This window comes from Odontesthes bonariensis, chromosome 16, assembly GCF_027942865.1.
Source record: "Odontesthes bonariensis isolate fOdoBon6 chromosome 16, fOdoBon6.hap1, whole genome shotgun sequence".
NCBI classification, from domain to species: Eukaryota; Metazoa; Chordata; class Actinopteri; order Atheriniformes; family Atherinopsidae; genus Odontesthes; species Odontesthes bonariensis.
The window spans coordinates 27,082,499-27,096,192 of record NC_134521.1 but is presented as its reverse complement, the minus strand read 5'-3'; the positions used below and the strand labels follow the sequence as shown (position 1 = coordinate 27,096,192).

General features: G+C 40.8%; 1 protein-coding gene across 2 annotated transcripts in view; it reads left to right on the top strand.

Annotated features, from left to right (window-relative positions):
* The first annotated feature begins 8,048 nt into the window (after positions 1-8,048).
* Positions 8,049-13,694, top strand: part of grxcr2 (glutaredoxin and cysteine rich domain containing 2) — a 32,681-nt gene continuing 27,035 nt past the window's right edge. The window contains exons 1-5 of one of the 2 annotated variants that reach the window (XM_075486732.1): positions 8,049-8,123; positions 8,374-8,439; positions 8,857-9,040; positions 11,056-11,165; positions 12,856-13,083. In XM_075486732.1, coding sequence (XP_075342847.1) covers positions 8,383-8,439; positions 8,857-9,040; positions 11,056-11,165; positions 12,856-13,083 — 579 coding nt within the window. In that variant the 5' untranslated portion in view covers positions 8,049-8,123; positions 8,374-8,382. Of the gene's footprint in view, positions 8,124-8,210; positions 8,440-8,856; positions 9,041-11,055; positions 11,166-12,855; positions 13,084-13,694 lie in introns of those variants that run through there. The other variant, XM_075486731.1, reaches the window with a different exon arrangement.

The following is a 13,694-nucleotide window of genomic DNA, read 5'->3' as shown; positions in this document are numbered from 1 at the left end:
CGGGTGATCAACAACACACACGTCCGTGTCATCCTCCGATTTCGTCCAGAAGAAATTGGCACCGCTGGAATTCTTGGCAGCAGACAGACTCTTGTTCTGTGTCCATTGGCGCACAGTTAGAGCACAGGCACCACCAATTCGCCCCAGCTCGAGCCATATCTTCTTCTAAATCCCAGTCCTCCGTATTGCATCTGTCTGAGTATATTCGGTACCTTCGACCATGTTAGCTGCAGCTCTCAAAAGCACTGGCACTGATCTGTGATAGGTCTGTTAGTGCATTAGGTCCAACCCCCCTATGGGCGGTGTTGAAGGGTGGGAACTAGCGCTTGTAGTTTCTACAGAAATCCACCCCTCTTCCACTTCCTCCTACAATGACGCAAAATGACGATTTTTGCGTCATTGTAGGAGGAAGTGTAAAGAGGTGAATACGGATTTCTCCCGTCTCAGGGGGATGTGATAGCGTGTTGCATGACCATTCAAAAGTATGACTGGGTTTCTAACAATGCAAAGCCTAATGCAAATGGGTGGCGTGTCCCTTTAAGTCTCCGGAGCTCAGCTCCAACCTCCTCTATAGTTAGACACAGAGGTTGTAGCGGAGGGATGGTGACAGGAGTGATGTTGCTATCAATCATAGAGATGGGGGCGGGGGTGCAGCTGGACAGAGGAGGGCTAGTGGTGGAAGCTGCCGCAGAGGTGGAGGTGCAGCTGGACAGAAGAAGCCTGTTGGTGACAGTTGCTGCAGAGGTGGAGGTGCAGTCAAGCGGAGGAGGAGGCTTGGCGATGCGGGTTGCCATTGAGGTGGAAGTAGGAATCAGTATAAAGGAAGCAGCTGTAGTGGTGGGGGTGGAGGGAGCAGCAGCAGAAGTGGAAAAAAGCCCCACTATCAAACCTGTTGTAATATTGGTTGAAAGTATTGGCTCTGTCCACATCACCTTCCACAGACCGAGAGTTCTTCAGTCTGTATCCAGTGATGGTCCTCATGCCCCTCCACACCTCTTTGGTGTTATTGTTCTCCAGCTGTCTCTCTACCTTTTTCTTGTACTCCACCTCAGGTCGACGTAATGTCTTTTTAAGCTCCTGTTGTATACTCCTCCGCCTTTCTCCATCTCCATTCTGGAATGCCCTCTTTTTCTGGTTCAGGAGGTTTTTGATGTCACTGGTGATTCATGGTTTATTATTTGGATAGCACCTTACAGTCCTGACTGGAATCACAGTGTCCCTACAGAACAGATCTAATGTCCTTTCTCCACGTGTTGGACAGTCCACATACTGTACAAAGCCAGTCAGGCAGGAGGATAAATGAGATGTAGTTGAAATCCACTGTGATTGCAATGAATGCCTCAGGATGCTGGGTCTGTATCCTAGCAACGGCATCATGGATGACGTTGCACGCGGTTGTAGGTCCCACCCTTGGTGAAATGTAAACAACGATGACGACTGTGTATGGGAACTCTCCGGGCGCATAGAACGCACGGAAACCAACTGACAGCAGTTCGATGTCTGGAAAACAAACCCTCTCCTTAATGGTCACATTGCGGGGGTTTACCCATCTCTGATTAAAAAAACAGGATAATACCCCTATTTTTCCGCTTACTGCCGCTCGTACTCAGGTCTCGATCTGCTCGTACGGCTGTGAAGCCGGGAATGTCCACACATGTGGTGTGTTGTCGTTCAGCCAGGACTCAGACAAACAGATCAAACTGCTCTCTTTATACAGCCGTTGGTTCCGCGCAAGCGGCTCTCGCTCATCACACTTGTTTGGTAGTGAGTTAGCGTTTCCCATAATCACCGAGGCCAGAAAAGGTTTGTACCTCCACCTCCCGTTGTGCCTCTTTGCCTTTAGTTTCGCTCCAGCTCTGCATCCACGGCACAGCTTTTTTAGCTCGGAATTGGATGTTTAATTCCGCGTCCAATCCTTGACAGTGCCAACAGTTCTTCTCTTGTGTACACTGCTCTAGTAGCAATGCACATTGTCAAAAAATAAAAATAAAACTAAATGTAAATAAAAAGCAGATCACTAAAAATGTTTAGATTAAAACTAAAAATGACACATAATAATATAAACGACGAACAAAATTGAGAGCTACGCAGACTTGCTGCCGATAAGGCCGGCGCACAGCAACCGAATTCGTTGTATAGTGTTAATACAAATAAATTTTCATTTAATTGTTATGTAATAATCAACTGTTATACACAGAAGAAAAACACAATTATCCACAATGAAATGATTTTAGTGTCTGTATTTAATTATTCATATTTCAGGTGAATGTTGCACACATATTTTATTCAGATATTGCAGAGGTAGTGGTGACAGCTGTGAAAAGGAGGCAGTCAACTCTTGCTTCTCATCTTATGTCTCTAATTTCAGTTTTTCACCTCCTTTCATATCGGTTCCACCTCTTCCTTTTCCGCACCTCTTCCCTGCTGTGTGTCAGCTGCCTGAGGGCAGAGCAAGGGAGTAGAAAAGGGGAATCTAAGATTTGTAATTTTTAAGAGAGATGTGGAATAGAGGTTTTTTAATTTAAAATGACAAAGTTCTTGTAAACATTGGGGGATTATGTCTCTTCATGGTTAAATTCAGTGCATCCCACTTTCAGGATAATAGCCTCTATGGAGAAACTGAAGACAGTACTTTTACTGATCGTTGTTCCCTTGTGTCCTGATCAGAAGTGTCATTTATTTTGGCGGGGTGTCAGAAAGAGTTCAAGCAAAATAATTGGAATCTTTAACATGTAGGAGTTATATCTTTTGGGGATTTTAGACAAGAAATTTTGGGACAATTGTGTCATATTGAGTGGTGTATGGTGTGTATGGTGTGGTGGTGAAGGAAGGACCCAGATGCAGATATTCCAAAATAAAACTTGATTTGTTTAAACAATCCAAACAAAAAGCGCGGCTGAGCCGGTATACTAAAAAACCAGACTATGACAAGGACAAACCTGATACACATGAGCAACTGTGGCGTGGATGACGGTGAGGATCTGGCAATGAACATGAAAAAACCTGGAGATGAAATAGTGAGGAGGGTGATTAGTGATTGAGTGCAGCTGAGGGGAGAAACACAGGTGATGTGGGTGAAGCTGATGGCAGGGCCGAAATAACTGGGGGAAACATGGCAAATACTAAAGACTAACCAGGAACATAAAACACGACAAAACTAATAGACATGAAAATTTGCTGAGTGTACGCAGTGAGACTTGCCAAACTACTGTTCGACCTATGAGGGAAAATAATTAAACACATGCTCCTATACACACACACAGTGTCTGTGGTAATTAGCACCCATTAATGCTGTATGCTACAGGTTTGCAGTACATCAACATGGGTCAAGCCAAAACAGCAATATATCAAAAACGCTCATTGTGCCCATTACTGGCTCATGGAAACAATAGACAATGATTCTAATTTACACTTCTGCTACAGTTAGCATGTAGTGTAGGCATTGCAACAGACCATCTGTAGAATAGACTTCGATTTGGGTTTAAATTTGTGGCTTAATGAGGCTTGCCTTGTGCACTTTGGCCCCAACTGTGCCATCATCCAAACAGAGAAACTAAAACAATTACTTCTGAGTTTCAATCTGTACCATCTGACATCCAAAATGGAATAGCTGAACATCTATAGCAAGCATAGAGAATGTTCTGTACTTGAGTGATGAAGCTAATAATACATATTCTGTTGAGGGAGGGATAATGGGGATAATAGAATATACATGACCTGTTAATGTGGAGACAGAGAGGCAGATTTAGTGGTAATTGCTTAAACCGAAAGAAGTGAGAAACCTGGTCCATTAAACAGTTCCTCCACCATGATGCACCCAAAACAATTTCTCGCCTCAGTAACCATACATGCTTGTTCTGCAATCTGATTAAACTGGCTCTCAATCAGAGAAGAGATGAGTGGGGGGTATTTATCTGTTCACAGTACTCTCCTTCTGTTTCACTTTCTTTCTTTTAAACTTTCCATTCGCACTCAGTTTAATAACACTCATTTGTAACAGTAATTGTAAGACTGATTTCTACATGTAGGGGGTTAATGACATCTATTAGATTATGCTTGCTCTATAAAACTGACTCTTAAAGAAGCGGAAGATTTTCCATTGCCATAAGAGGTTTTAAACTATGAATAAGGAATGTTACAGCAAACAGCATAAATAGAAAAACTAATTTGTATTCATGTATTTACACAATGCAAAACAGATAATCGTGTACATTGACACACAAAAGGTACCATGTTACCAAGTACTGCTTCGGCAGAAAATGATTCTGTACAAGAGGAGCCAGAGAGTAATATTAGGGATGCGAGTGATCAAAGTTTATCGAATTTATTTGGAACATGGATAACCAATCTGTTGGTTCCTCTTGTCCATCGTTTTTCTATATGTTAAGTTTATCTTGAGTATCTGTGTTAGTTTTATCTAACTGGGCCTAATGGTCACAAAGTGAGACAGTGAGCTTCCCCATAGTTAACAAGGTGTTTAACTTAATGTGCTGTTAGGGGATGGATATCACCGAAATTTTCAATCGGATAAAATCCATGAGATGGTTTATTTGACAGATATTCATGTTCTGATTCAAAATTATGACTTCTATAAGTGTGCTACCCGTTTGGAAAGTTTTGTCTACAGATAATATTTTTATTTCCCAAGAGTGTTCCTGCAGCAATAAAACAAGAGTTAGAAACCACTTACTGTATTCTGCTTTTTATTCATTTGTTTTTCAAAGGCTTGTTTTATTTTTTTTTGTTCTTTTTTGACAGGCCACTGTAGGCAATCCCTAAGTGTACACAATTTAATGATTACATTTCCTTTAGCTTCTTCAGCTTCATGGTCCAGATATTGCACTCACTGGCCCCTTTATGACACTGTCGTGGCTCAGTGGAACGCCTGGATAGAATTGAACCCTTAATTCAAGGTAACATGTGTGCATTTTTTCTCGTGACAGGTTAAAATGTTTGCTGGAAGACCTACTGTTTACCTGACAGGAAAAGGTTACACTACTTGATCAGCTATTAAAATTTGAATTGGAAGATAATTATTGAACTTATGGTTATGGTTCTCCTTGAAATTCTCAAGATCCGTCTAAATATGTAAAGAGATATCCGTATAATTTGGAAATATTGAATAACAGCTTCATTTCTTTGTTCATTTTTATGAGTAAGAAATTGATTTCTATTTAGGTCCATGATCATGTATTTTTACAAAACATGATCACAGTTTTTACAAAGATGACAAAGATTTAAATTATTTTGCAGCATCAAGAATAAAAAATAAAAATATAGTCATTAGTCACTGTAAAAGACAAAAGTCATTGTGAAGAGTTATTGCTGTTGGTTACCTGTAATGATCTTTGTTGCTGAGCTGCAGAAGCTGCATTGCAACAAAGAACCATTGTTCAGCATCTTTTGCAGCATTCTTCTTTTTTTACCAGCTACAGGGGCTCCAGAGCGGTCCCCGGCACAGAGACAGCCCCCTTTATCAGTTTGTTCTATTTCTTTGAGTCCCTGGCCCTGATGCTGTTACCCCAACAAATGGCTGCAAAGCAGATTTAACTTTCCACCACAGGCTAAAAGAAGATATGCAACATCTTGATGTAGATATTGAAGGACCTAAGCTTTCTAAGAAGCACAGTCTGCTCTGTGTGTGCTGATGTGGGAGGAGATGTTGGTGAGGCTGTTCAGGTACATGACTGAGGTGTGGGAAGCTGAAGATTCTGGTCGAGTGTTGCTTTGTATTGCTGGAGGCAGCAAAGCGGCATGCTGAATCTTGATGTGAAATTATCATCTTGAAAAAGTTAATTGGCTCTGGCCAGACTTCCATCAGTATGATCCTCTTTTACCTTAAACCCTGTGATCTTTGTCATACCCAACCACACAGCTGTTGCTCTGCTGGAGCTTGCTTTATAGCTTTTTTTCCCCCTGTATACCTCCTTGGTCTCTTCTTTTTTAGTTTTTGAATTGTCCTCAAAAAATCCCCGCCTCCCTCCTATAAGGCATCTCTCTTTATGTTAAGCAACTTTTCCAAGTCACTGGCGATCCGAGGCTTCTCACTGGGGAAGCACCTCACTGTCCTTAAGGGGACGAAGCTGATATAGCTTGTCACACACTCATGGTAGTCATGGCATTAATATCTTCTCCAAGTGGCTCAAATAATGTATTCCAGTCTGTGGCCTCAAAGCAAACCCTTCAGATTTTTCTGAGCTTCCTGAGCCCATCTCAAAGTCTTTTTGATCACAGGTTGCCACTGAATAATGGACACTGTTCAGGATGGGGGCCATCACAGAAGAAAATCCAATGTTTTAATTTCTCTGTTGGAACAGTTGTCAAACTGTTGGAAATGTTAAAAGTGTAGCAGAGAGGAAGACGTGCGATACCTCCAGAGATCAATGAATGTGCTGGGGTATTGTGTTTGTAACCTGCTGATGACATCACACGATGCCACTAGAATAACTCGGTGAACTCTCTCCGTGGATAATTAGGAGGGATATCAGAATCAGAATCAGAATTACTTTATTAATCCCTTGCGGGAAATTCCTTTGTTGCAGTGCTCTCCTAACAGAAAAAAATAAAAGATGAATAAGAATAAGATAGGGAAAAAATAAAAAAATCTCAATATGTACAAAAATACAATAAACAGTCTTTACAATGCTACTCAGTACTAATTATTATTGTTATTGCACATGACTGGGTTATTGCACATGGTGAAGTAATGTCAGACACTGGAATTGTACAGTTTGATGGCCACAGGCAGGAATGACTTCCTGTGGCGCTCTGTGGTGCAGCGTGGTGTAATCAGTCTCTGGCTGAAGGTGCTTCTGTGGCTGACCAACACATCATGAAGAGGATGTGCAGGATTGTCCAGCATGGATTTTATCCTGGACAGCATCCTTCTGTCTGACACTGCTGTCAGAGAGTCCAGCTCCTCTCCGACAACGTGGCTGGCTGAGCGGGTGAGTTCCCTCAGTCTGTTGGCGTCCTTCACCTTCAGTCTGCTGCCCCAGCATGCAACAGCATAGAGGATGGCACTGGCCACCACAGACTCATAAAACATCTGCAGCATTGTCCGACAGATGTTGAGCCGCCTCAGAAAATAGAGACGGCTCTGGCCCTTCCTGTAGAGGGCGTTTGTGTTTTTAGTGCAGTCCAGTTTATGATCCAAGTGCACCCCTAAGGATTTATAATCCTTCACCATGTCCACATTGACCCCACAGATAGAGACAGGGGTCACTGGGGCCTTACTCCTTCTCAAATCCACCACCAGTTCCTTGGTCTTTGCCACGTTGAGCTGCAGATGGTTCTGCTCACACAAGGTGACAAAGTTGTCCACCACACCCCTGTACTCCGTCTCATCACCATTGCTGATGCATCCAACTACTGCAGAGTTGTCAGAAAACTTCTGAAGGTGGCAGGTCTCTGCCAAAATCTGAGTACTCCACATAGCTTAATTTAATTATTTCCTAATTTGACTGTAGCTGTTTGGGGTTGAGGTGATCACCAAATGCTATTGACATGGGACTGGGTCATATTTAAAGTAACACATTCATCGGGTTAATATCTGAATATTGCCGCCCATGTCGATGTACCAACTATCTTGTGCAGAAAAGTGTGTTTCTTTTGAGTTTTGGTAGGGGAAGTGTTGAGATGTTAAACTCATAGCTTTCTAGCTTTCATAGTCTTTAGATTAAGTGGTTAAAGAGCCTCTTGCCAATTGCTTGCGTTGTATGTGTGCACACATGGGCATAAATAAACAACTCAAAAGAATGTCACCCATGAAAACTATTATTGGAGTGTTATTTCAGTCTGACACTAATCAGAGAACTGTTTTCATAAGGGTAAATCCTTTTTTTCTGACTTGCTGCAGAAACATCAAAGGTCACATTTGCCTCAGTACTGATGTACTTTCCAGTCCAATGACAAGCAGTCCTACAACTCCCACTCACACACTTACACGTACTGCCTGCTTCTGTTTCTCTCCCTTAAACACGCAACAACAAAGAACTGCGCATAGCCTCCAAATACAATCTATTTCGGTCATCATAATTATTTGATGATGGGGCTTCTGGTTTCTCAACCACCCTTTTACACATGATCTAGTTGTGAATAATTTAGTGTGGAGAACTGGAAAGGTGGGTCCTTTAAAACAGCAGGTGCCTCTCAAACTCTAGAGGCAGGACACAGTGAGCTTTTTCATTCTATCTTTAACATCCTCCTACTCGTTACACACATCTCTTCAGTCAGGCTTTCTTTCACCGAGCTGTATATCTATTCAATCTAAATTCCATCCGTACAAACCTCATTTCTTCGAGCTGATGTCATTTCACCCCATGTGAGGAGTTTCTTAGATGGACTGACACTTTCTCTGCATTCCCTCCTCAGTCATCCAGAATGGAGGAACTCCAGAGAAAACTGAACCAGCACTATGAAGGCACCAAGCCCAGAAAGGTAAGTTATTTATCGGACCAGTCTTTTAGCTTCATAGTCTTTTTTTAAAGGTTTCCCCTTGAACAATATACGTGCTCAGATCATTTGGGATATCAGTTTTTCAGTTTAGAAAGTAAAAATTCTGAAAAATTGCTCTGTGCTTCACGATATGGCTCAGAATTGTTATCTATACTGATTTTGTTAAACTGCTAAAAGAAAGAGACCGAATGTTAGTTTGTATGTTGACATACTGCAGATGTTTGCATGTATTCCTGTTGTCAGATCAAACCGCACGGTTTTCTATTCCCAAATCCTCCTCTGCTCTAAGACAGCGAGCTATGCGGATGTAACACTGTAGTGGGACTGCTGATGGTTTTCTTTTTTAAAATATGAGAAACCTATTGAGCAGCAGAATTGAAACATTACACCTAACTACAGGTGAGGTTCAAGCTGGCATCATCCTACAGCGGCCGGGTACTGAAGCATGTGTATGAGGATGGGCAGGAGCTTGACAGTCCAGAGGAGAAATATCCTCACAGCTTCGTCCACCGTAAAATCCCTCCCAGCCACCTTGAGATGGAGCAGCTTTGTGGATTTGAGGACACACATGGGGACCAATCAGGTGGGGTTTTTTTTATATTATTGTGCAGCTGTAGCTTATTTGTGGAGTGTTTATTTTTGTGGGCACATACATCCAGTATGCATAAAAATATAGTTTAAAATGTGATCATTGCAGTCCTTAATGTACATATAGCAGTATGTTCCATTGCAGATCATTAAAAGTGTTTCTTTGAACATGCGCATTAATAAGGGTAAAATGCTAATTCATTAAGCCATGCTAGTAAAATCTTTTGCCTAAAGTCATATTTATTCAAAGCCTGAATATGTGAGTAATGTGTTATGGATTAGTTTACCATAGTAAATGTGCTTTTAGATACAATAAGGTTGATACCATCTCATATTTTTAGGAGTCTTAATCAAGAAAATAAGGCTGCTAGCAGCAGCTTAGCTTAGCTTGAGGTGACGTTATGTCCTGAAGCTGAGTTGAACTTGATTTTGCAGCCACAAAAAACACATATTTGTATGAAAATAAGCTTAGTTATATTTAAAACTTAATATCAGTATCCCTTGGGGGTCTGTTTCTCAAACAAACTGAAGAACAACCCATGATGACATAGTTTCAATAAACTAATCTAAGAGCAAAGCTTTTTGTAGAAAATTTGTCACGTACGCGAGGAGCTAGAATTAAAAACTAGACAGAGCATAGATCGTGACAACAAAGCAGTAAATCATAGAAATAAACCATCACTTCCTGATTGTTTCATAGTTATTTCTGAGCAAACAAAAAAGGGTCCCTGGGACATCCACCCAAAGCCCACTCAGAACGTCTGACATGTCTTTGTGTAAGGTTCCTTTTAAATATGGGGACATCATTTGTGGGTTTTTCAAATTTGTTAAGTTGTAGCTAAACTGCTTGAAAATCATGTACGACCACGTATAAAACACGGTCCTCACGAACCACACTTAAATGTCTAACTCACTAAGCCATGCACCTCCAGTGACAACAAATGGACACGTGTGCCCTTTATCTGTTCGTTAGCAGCTTTGGGTAACTCATTTTGTCACTAGTATACCGATACACATCTTCTGAAAAACGACTGTTAGATTGAATGATTTTATGGATGTACATGTCACAACACACGCACACACGTATGTCTAATGAAACCCAGAAAAGTCAGGACATGTCCTGACACTTATGTGTCATTCCCAATGTTGAACCGAGACCAAAAATGACAAGTTTAGATCGCTTCAGAAAGAAAAACAACTGTTATAGAAGCAGTTATTTAGTTCATTTAAAAAAAAATCCATGGGACTAAAAGTACAAATTTGGTTGAAATGTGGCTAACGACGTCCATCAGTCAAGAATCAAAGCAATGTAAAATGTGAGAAAAAAAATCTCTTAAGAACTTGCTGTTGACTGGCTGGTCTATATATGCTGAAACCGGAGTTTCTTCCTAGCAAAAGAAAAAGAGAGGATGATTAAAAAATTGTGTTGACTACTCTATTAGAATTGAAAGCAAGAGTGTTGGAAAACCTGACTGTAATTTCTCTTGTTTTGGCGTACATAACTAACTAGCATGAATAAACTGGTATTAATTAAGAGCTAATTGAAATCCATTGAATTCTGTGAAATTGATCAAGTATGGGAATAGGCCAGCTTCAACAAATGATCAGTTAACCATTTACATAAACACATTAGACTCATTCAAATCTATTGAGCAATGGAGCTTAGACCTAATGAGCTTCATGTCATTTTAATTTTGGCCAGTGGGTCCCACTGCTGCTGCATCTTTTTTTATTTCGTTTTATCAATTTTATTACACCCGACATTTGCAGTCTTGTGTTTTTCTTCTCTTTTTTTCCCCTGTTTTGAATGAAAAAAAGTTAAGCTTTATCTGCTTAAATTGAAAAGCTGTCCCTAGAACTCTACATTATTTTGGGGTTAAAGCAGTCAGAAACAGAAACTGGCTAACAAGGAGGAGGAGTTTGCTCACTGTACATCAATGTGCCAGTAATAAGGTTACTGGTACATATTCTCGCTCTATATTCTGACAACATGTTTTATTCTGTACTCAGGTGTATATCCTCCAACAGGGCTCATTGCCCAAAGAATCAACGTATACAGAGGAATAGGAAGCTACAAGACTGCTGCCAATAAGACTGATGAAGCAGAGGTAGACAGCAAGGTATGCAGTGCATCCCATTGATTTTTAAGTAGCTGAATTTTTCTTTAAATCTAAAGAGTTAAAACCAAGCCGATTTCAAAGAGTCAGTTCAGTCTGTCTGAATTTTAGGAACTGTCTAGATTAATTTGTCAGTGCAGTTTAAATGAGCTCGAACCAACAAAATTCACTCAGTGGCTGTTATCTTTTAATGAGTGTTGATTAAAATGTCTATTAGATTGCTATGATCTCATAAAACAACAAATTGTCAAATGAATTTCGTCATTAGATTAGTGATGAAGCTTTATTATTGTTGACTGAAAGACTTTGAATTATGGAGGAAGACAAAGGTAACAATGACGTGTATCAAAAACCGTCCCTGCTTTGTCTACGTAGAACTTTTCCCTTTCAAGCTAGATACAATCTGTTCAGAGTTGTCCACATTTTGACACTGATAGATTAATTCTGTCTTTGCCCTCTTCATCTGTGTGCACCATCGACTACAGGTTCTGCCCCAAGTCTGGATGCTAATTGCCCAGTCTGCCACGAGGCATGGCCCCCCTGGCACCCTTGTCTTAATTAAGGTGTAGTACACCACTGCAGTTTTAATAACTGGAATTAATCAAAATAGGACTTGTCACAAGGTACAAACCATTTAAAATTTTTAAAAACAGAGGGGCCAGATGGACTCTGCCTAAAACGTCTAACTGTACAGACAACCATCAGCTGTAGTAAAATCATTTAACAATTGCTTGGTGCTTATGTGGAACAAAACGAGTGATCCACACTTAAAATGGAGAACGGTGAGGGTATTTAAAGCATTAGCTCCATCCTAAACATAGAGAATTGTGGAGTAACGTCAGCAAAAACTTGTTTTTTTTATTTGATGGCAGAAAGATGCTTTTACTACGTTGCTGTGGCAACAGCTGTCATTAGTGTGGCGGGCGAAAGAGGGGGGGGGGGCAGCGTCAGAGCATCGCCTGCTTGTCTCATGTCAGTTTTATTCTTTTACCTTCCAAACAAATGCTTAGCCCCGGTGACCAAGTCAGAACTTATTATGTTTACAATTGGAAGCCAGCAATCTAGTGCTAGTTTATCCATTTAGGGCATTTAGTGTAAAGGATGGAACAGTGGTTGTTTAATGACTGTGGCGATAGGATTTCAGTGCTCCCTTTGCCAGTTGTACAGTAACAGAGATTTACTAAAGAGATAACTTTTGAAAGTAAAGAATTTCAGTGATTTACAATTACTAAGTTATTGGTGACATATTTGCCTATTATCTCTGGTTGTTTATTCCCAAGGACAACCAAATGTATCCTGATTAATGAAAAAATAACACTAACATAAAACAATCTGCTATCGATGACAGCCTTAAATATCAGATTTTTCATTCTGTCTGGTAATTAAGTAAGTCTTTGTTTTAAAAAAAAAGTATGATTCTTAATTTTTCAGCCACCAGAAGCCTCATTAGGCCATAACAACTCTAGCTTCAACGTATGTTGTTTTTTGACACGGGATGCGACTCTTCTGCGGGAATCAACTTGAAACCCTCTTCACACCCACACATAAAGCCCCCAGCATCACGTGGGCATGCTGTTCAGTGTTGAGAAATGAAGTGAATATCTAACAAAAAGATACGCTATAGAAAAAAACTGGTTGTTGTGTGCATGTGTGAACAGATTCAAGATTATCTGACGTATCAGTATTTTGTCAGTCCTCTGTTTTAGACTTTGGCAAGATAATCATCTACACCAGCAATCTGCGCATCATTAGAGCGCCACCAAAAAAGCCTGAAGTGTTGGGCCACCAGTCAGGGCCTCCGGTGGACTTGGAGGAAAACCCAAAGGTCAGAGACAGGGGGAGCAGGAGGAGGACTAAAGCGCCTCACACACAGGAGGGGGTGGAGAAGGAGGGGAAACAGATCAGCGACACAGATACCAAGGTAATGATCCGTAGCCAAATTGTTCTCGATTGTGTGGTTGGGTTTTTATCACCCCATTTCTGTTTCCTTACTTTCTCAGGCTCACTTGTCCTTCACCCCTTTACATTTTTTTCTTTTTTAGAGAATTATAGGATCATCTGTTGATATTTCATCTGACAGTCTCCTTTGTCTTTCCTTTTATCTGCCACTTTATTTGTACCCTGCTTTTTCTGTTCCTTGTGCCGCCCCTCTTGCGGCAACAATCACAAACCCATTGTCCTAGTGTTATCTGTCACCTGTGAACAGATACTGATGAGTCCACAGTTTTCCTCTGCCCTTGAAGTATCTGCCTGCCACTTACAAACCAGCAAGAATACCCAGCTCCCTATTATTCCCTCCATTTTACCCCCATGGCTGATTACCGTTCTTTCCCCAAACAACTCCCTTCGTCCTTTTCTCTTCTCTTTGGTTATTTTCTCATTTTCTCTGCCCCTGAAAAATAGTTCATTCCTAGCACTTTTTCTTTTTAAAGTTGGCCATCTATCTTTTTTTATACTTTACTTTTGATGCCCAAAATCCAGTTGTTCATCTTCTGTCTTTCTTTATTGCTACACAGACTTAGATTTGTCAAA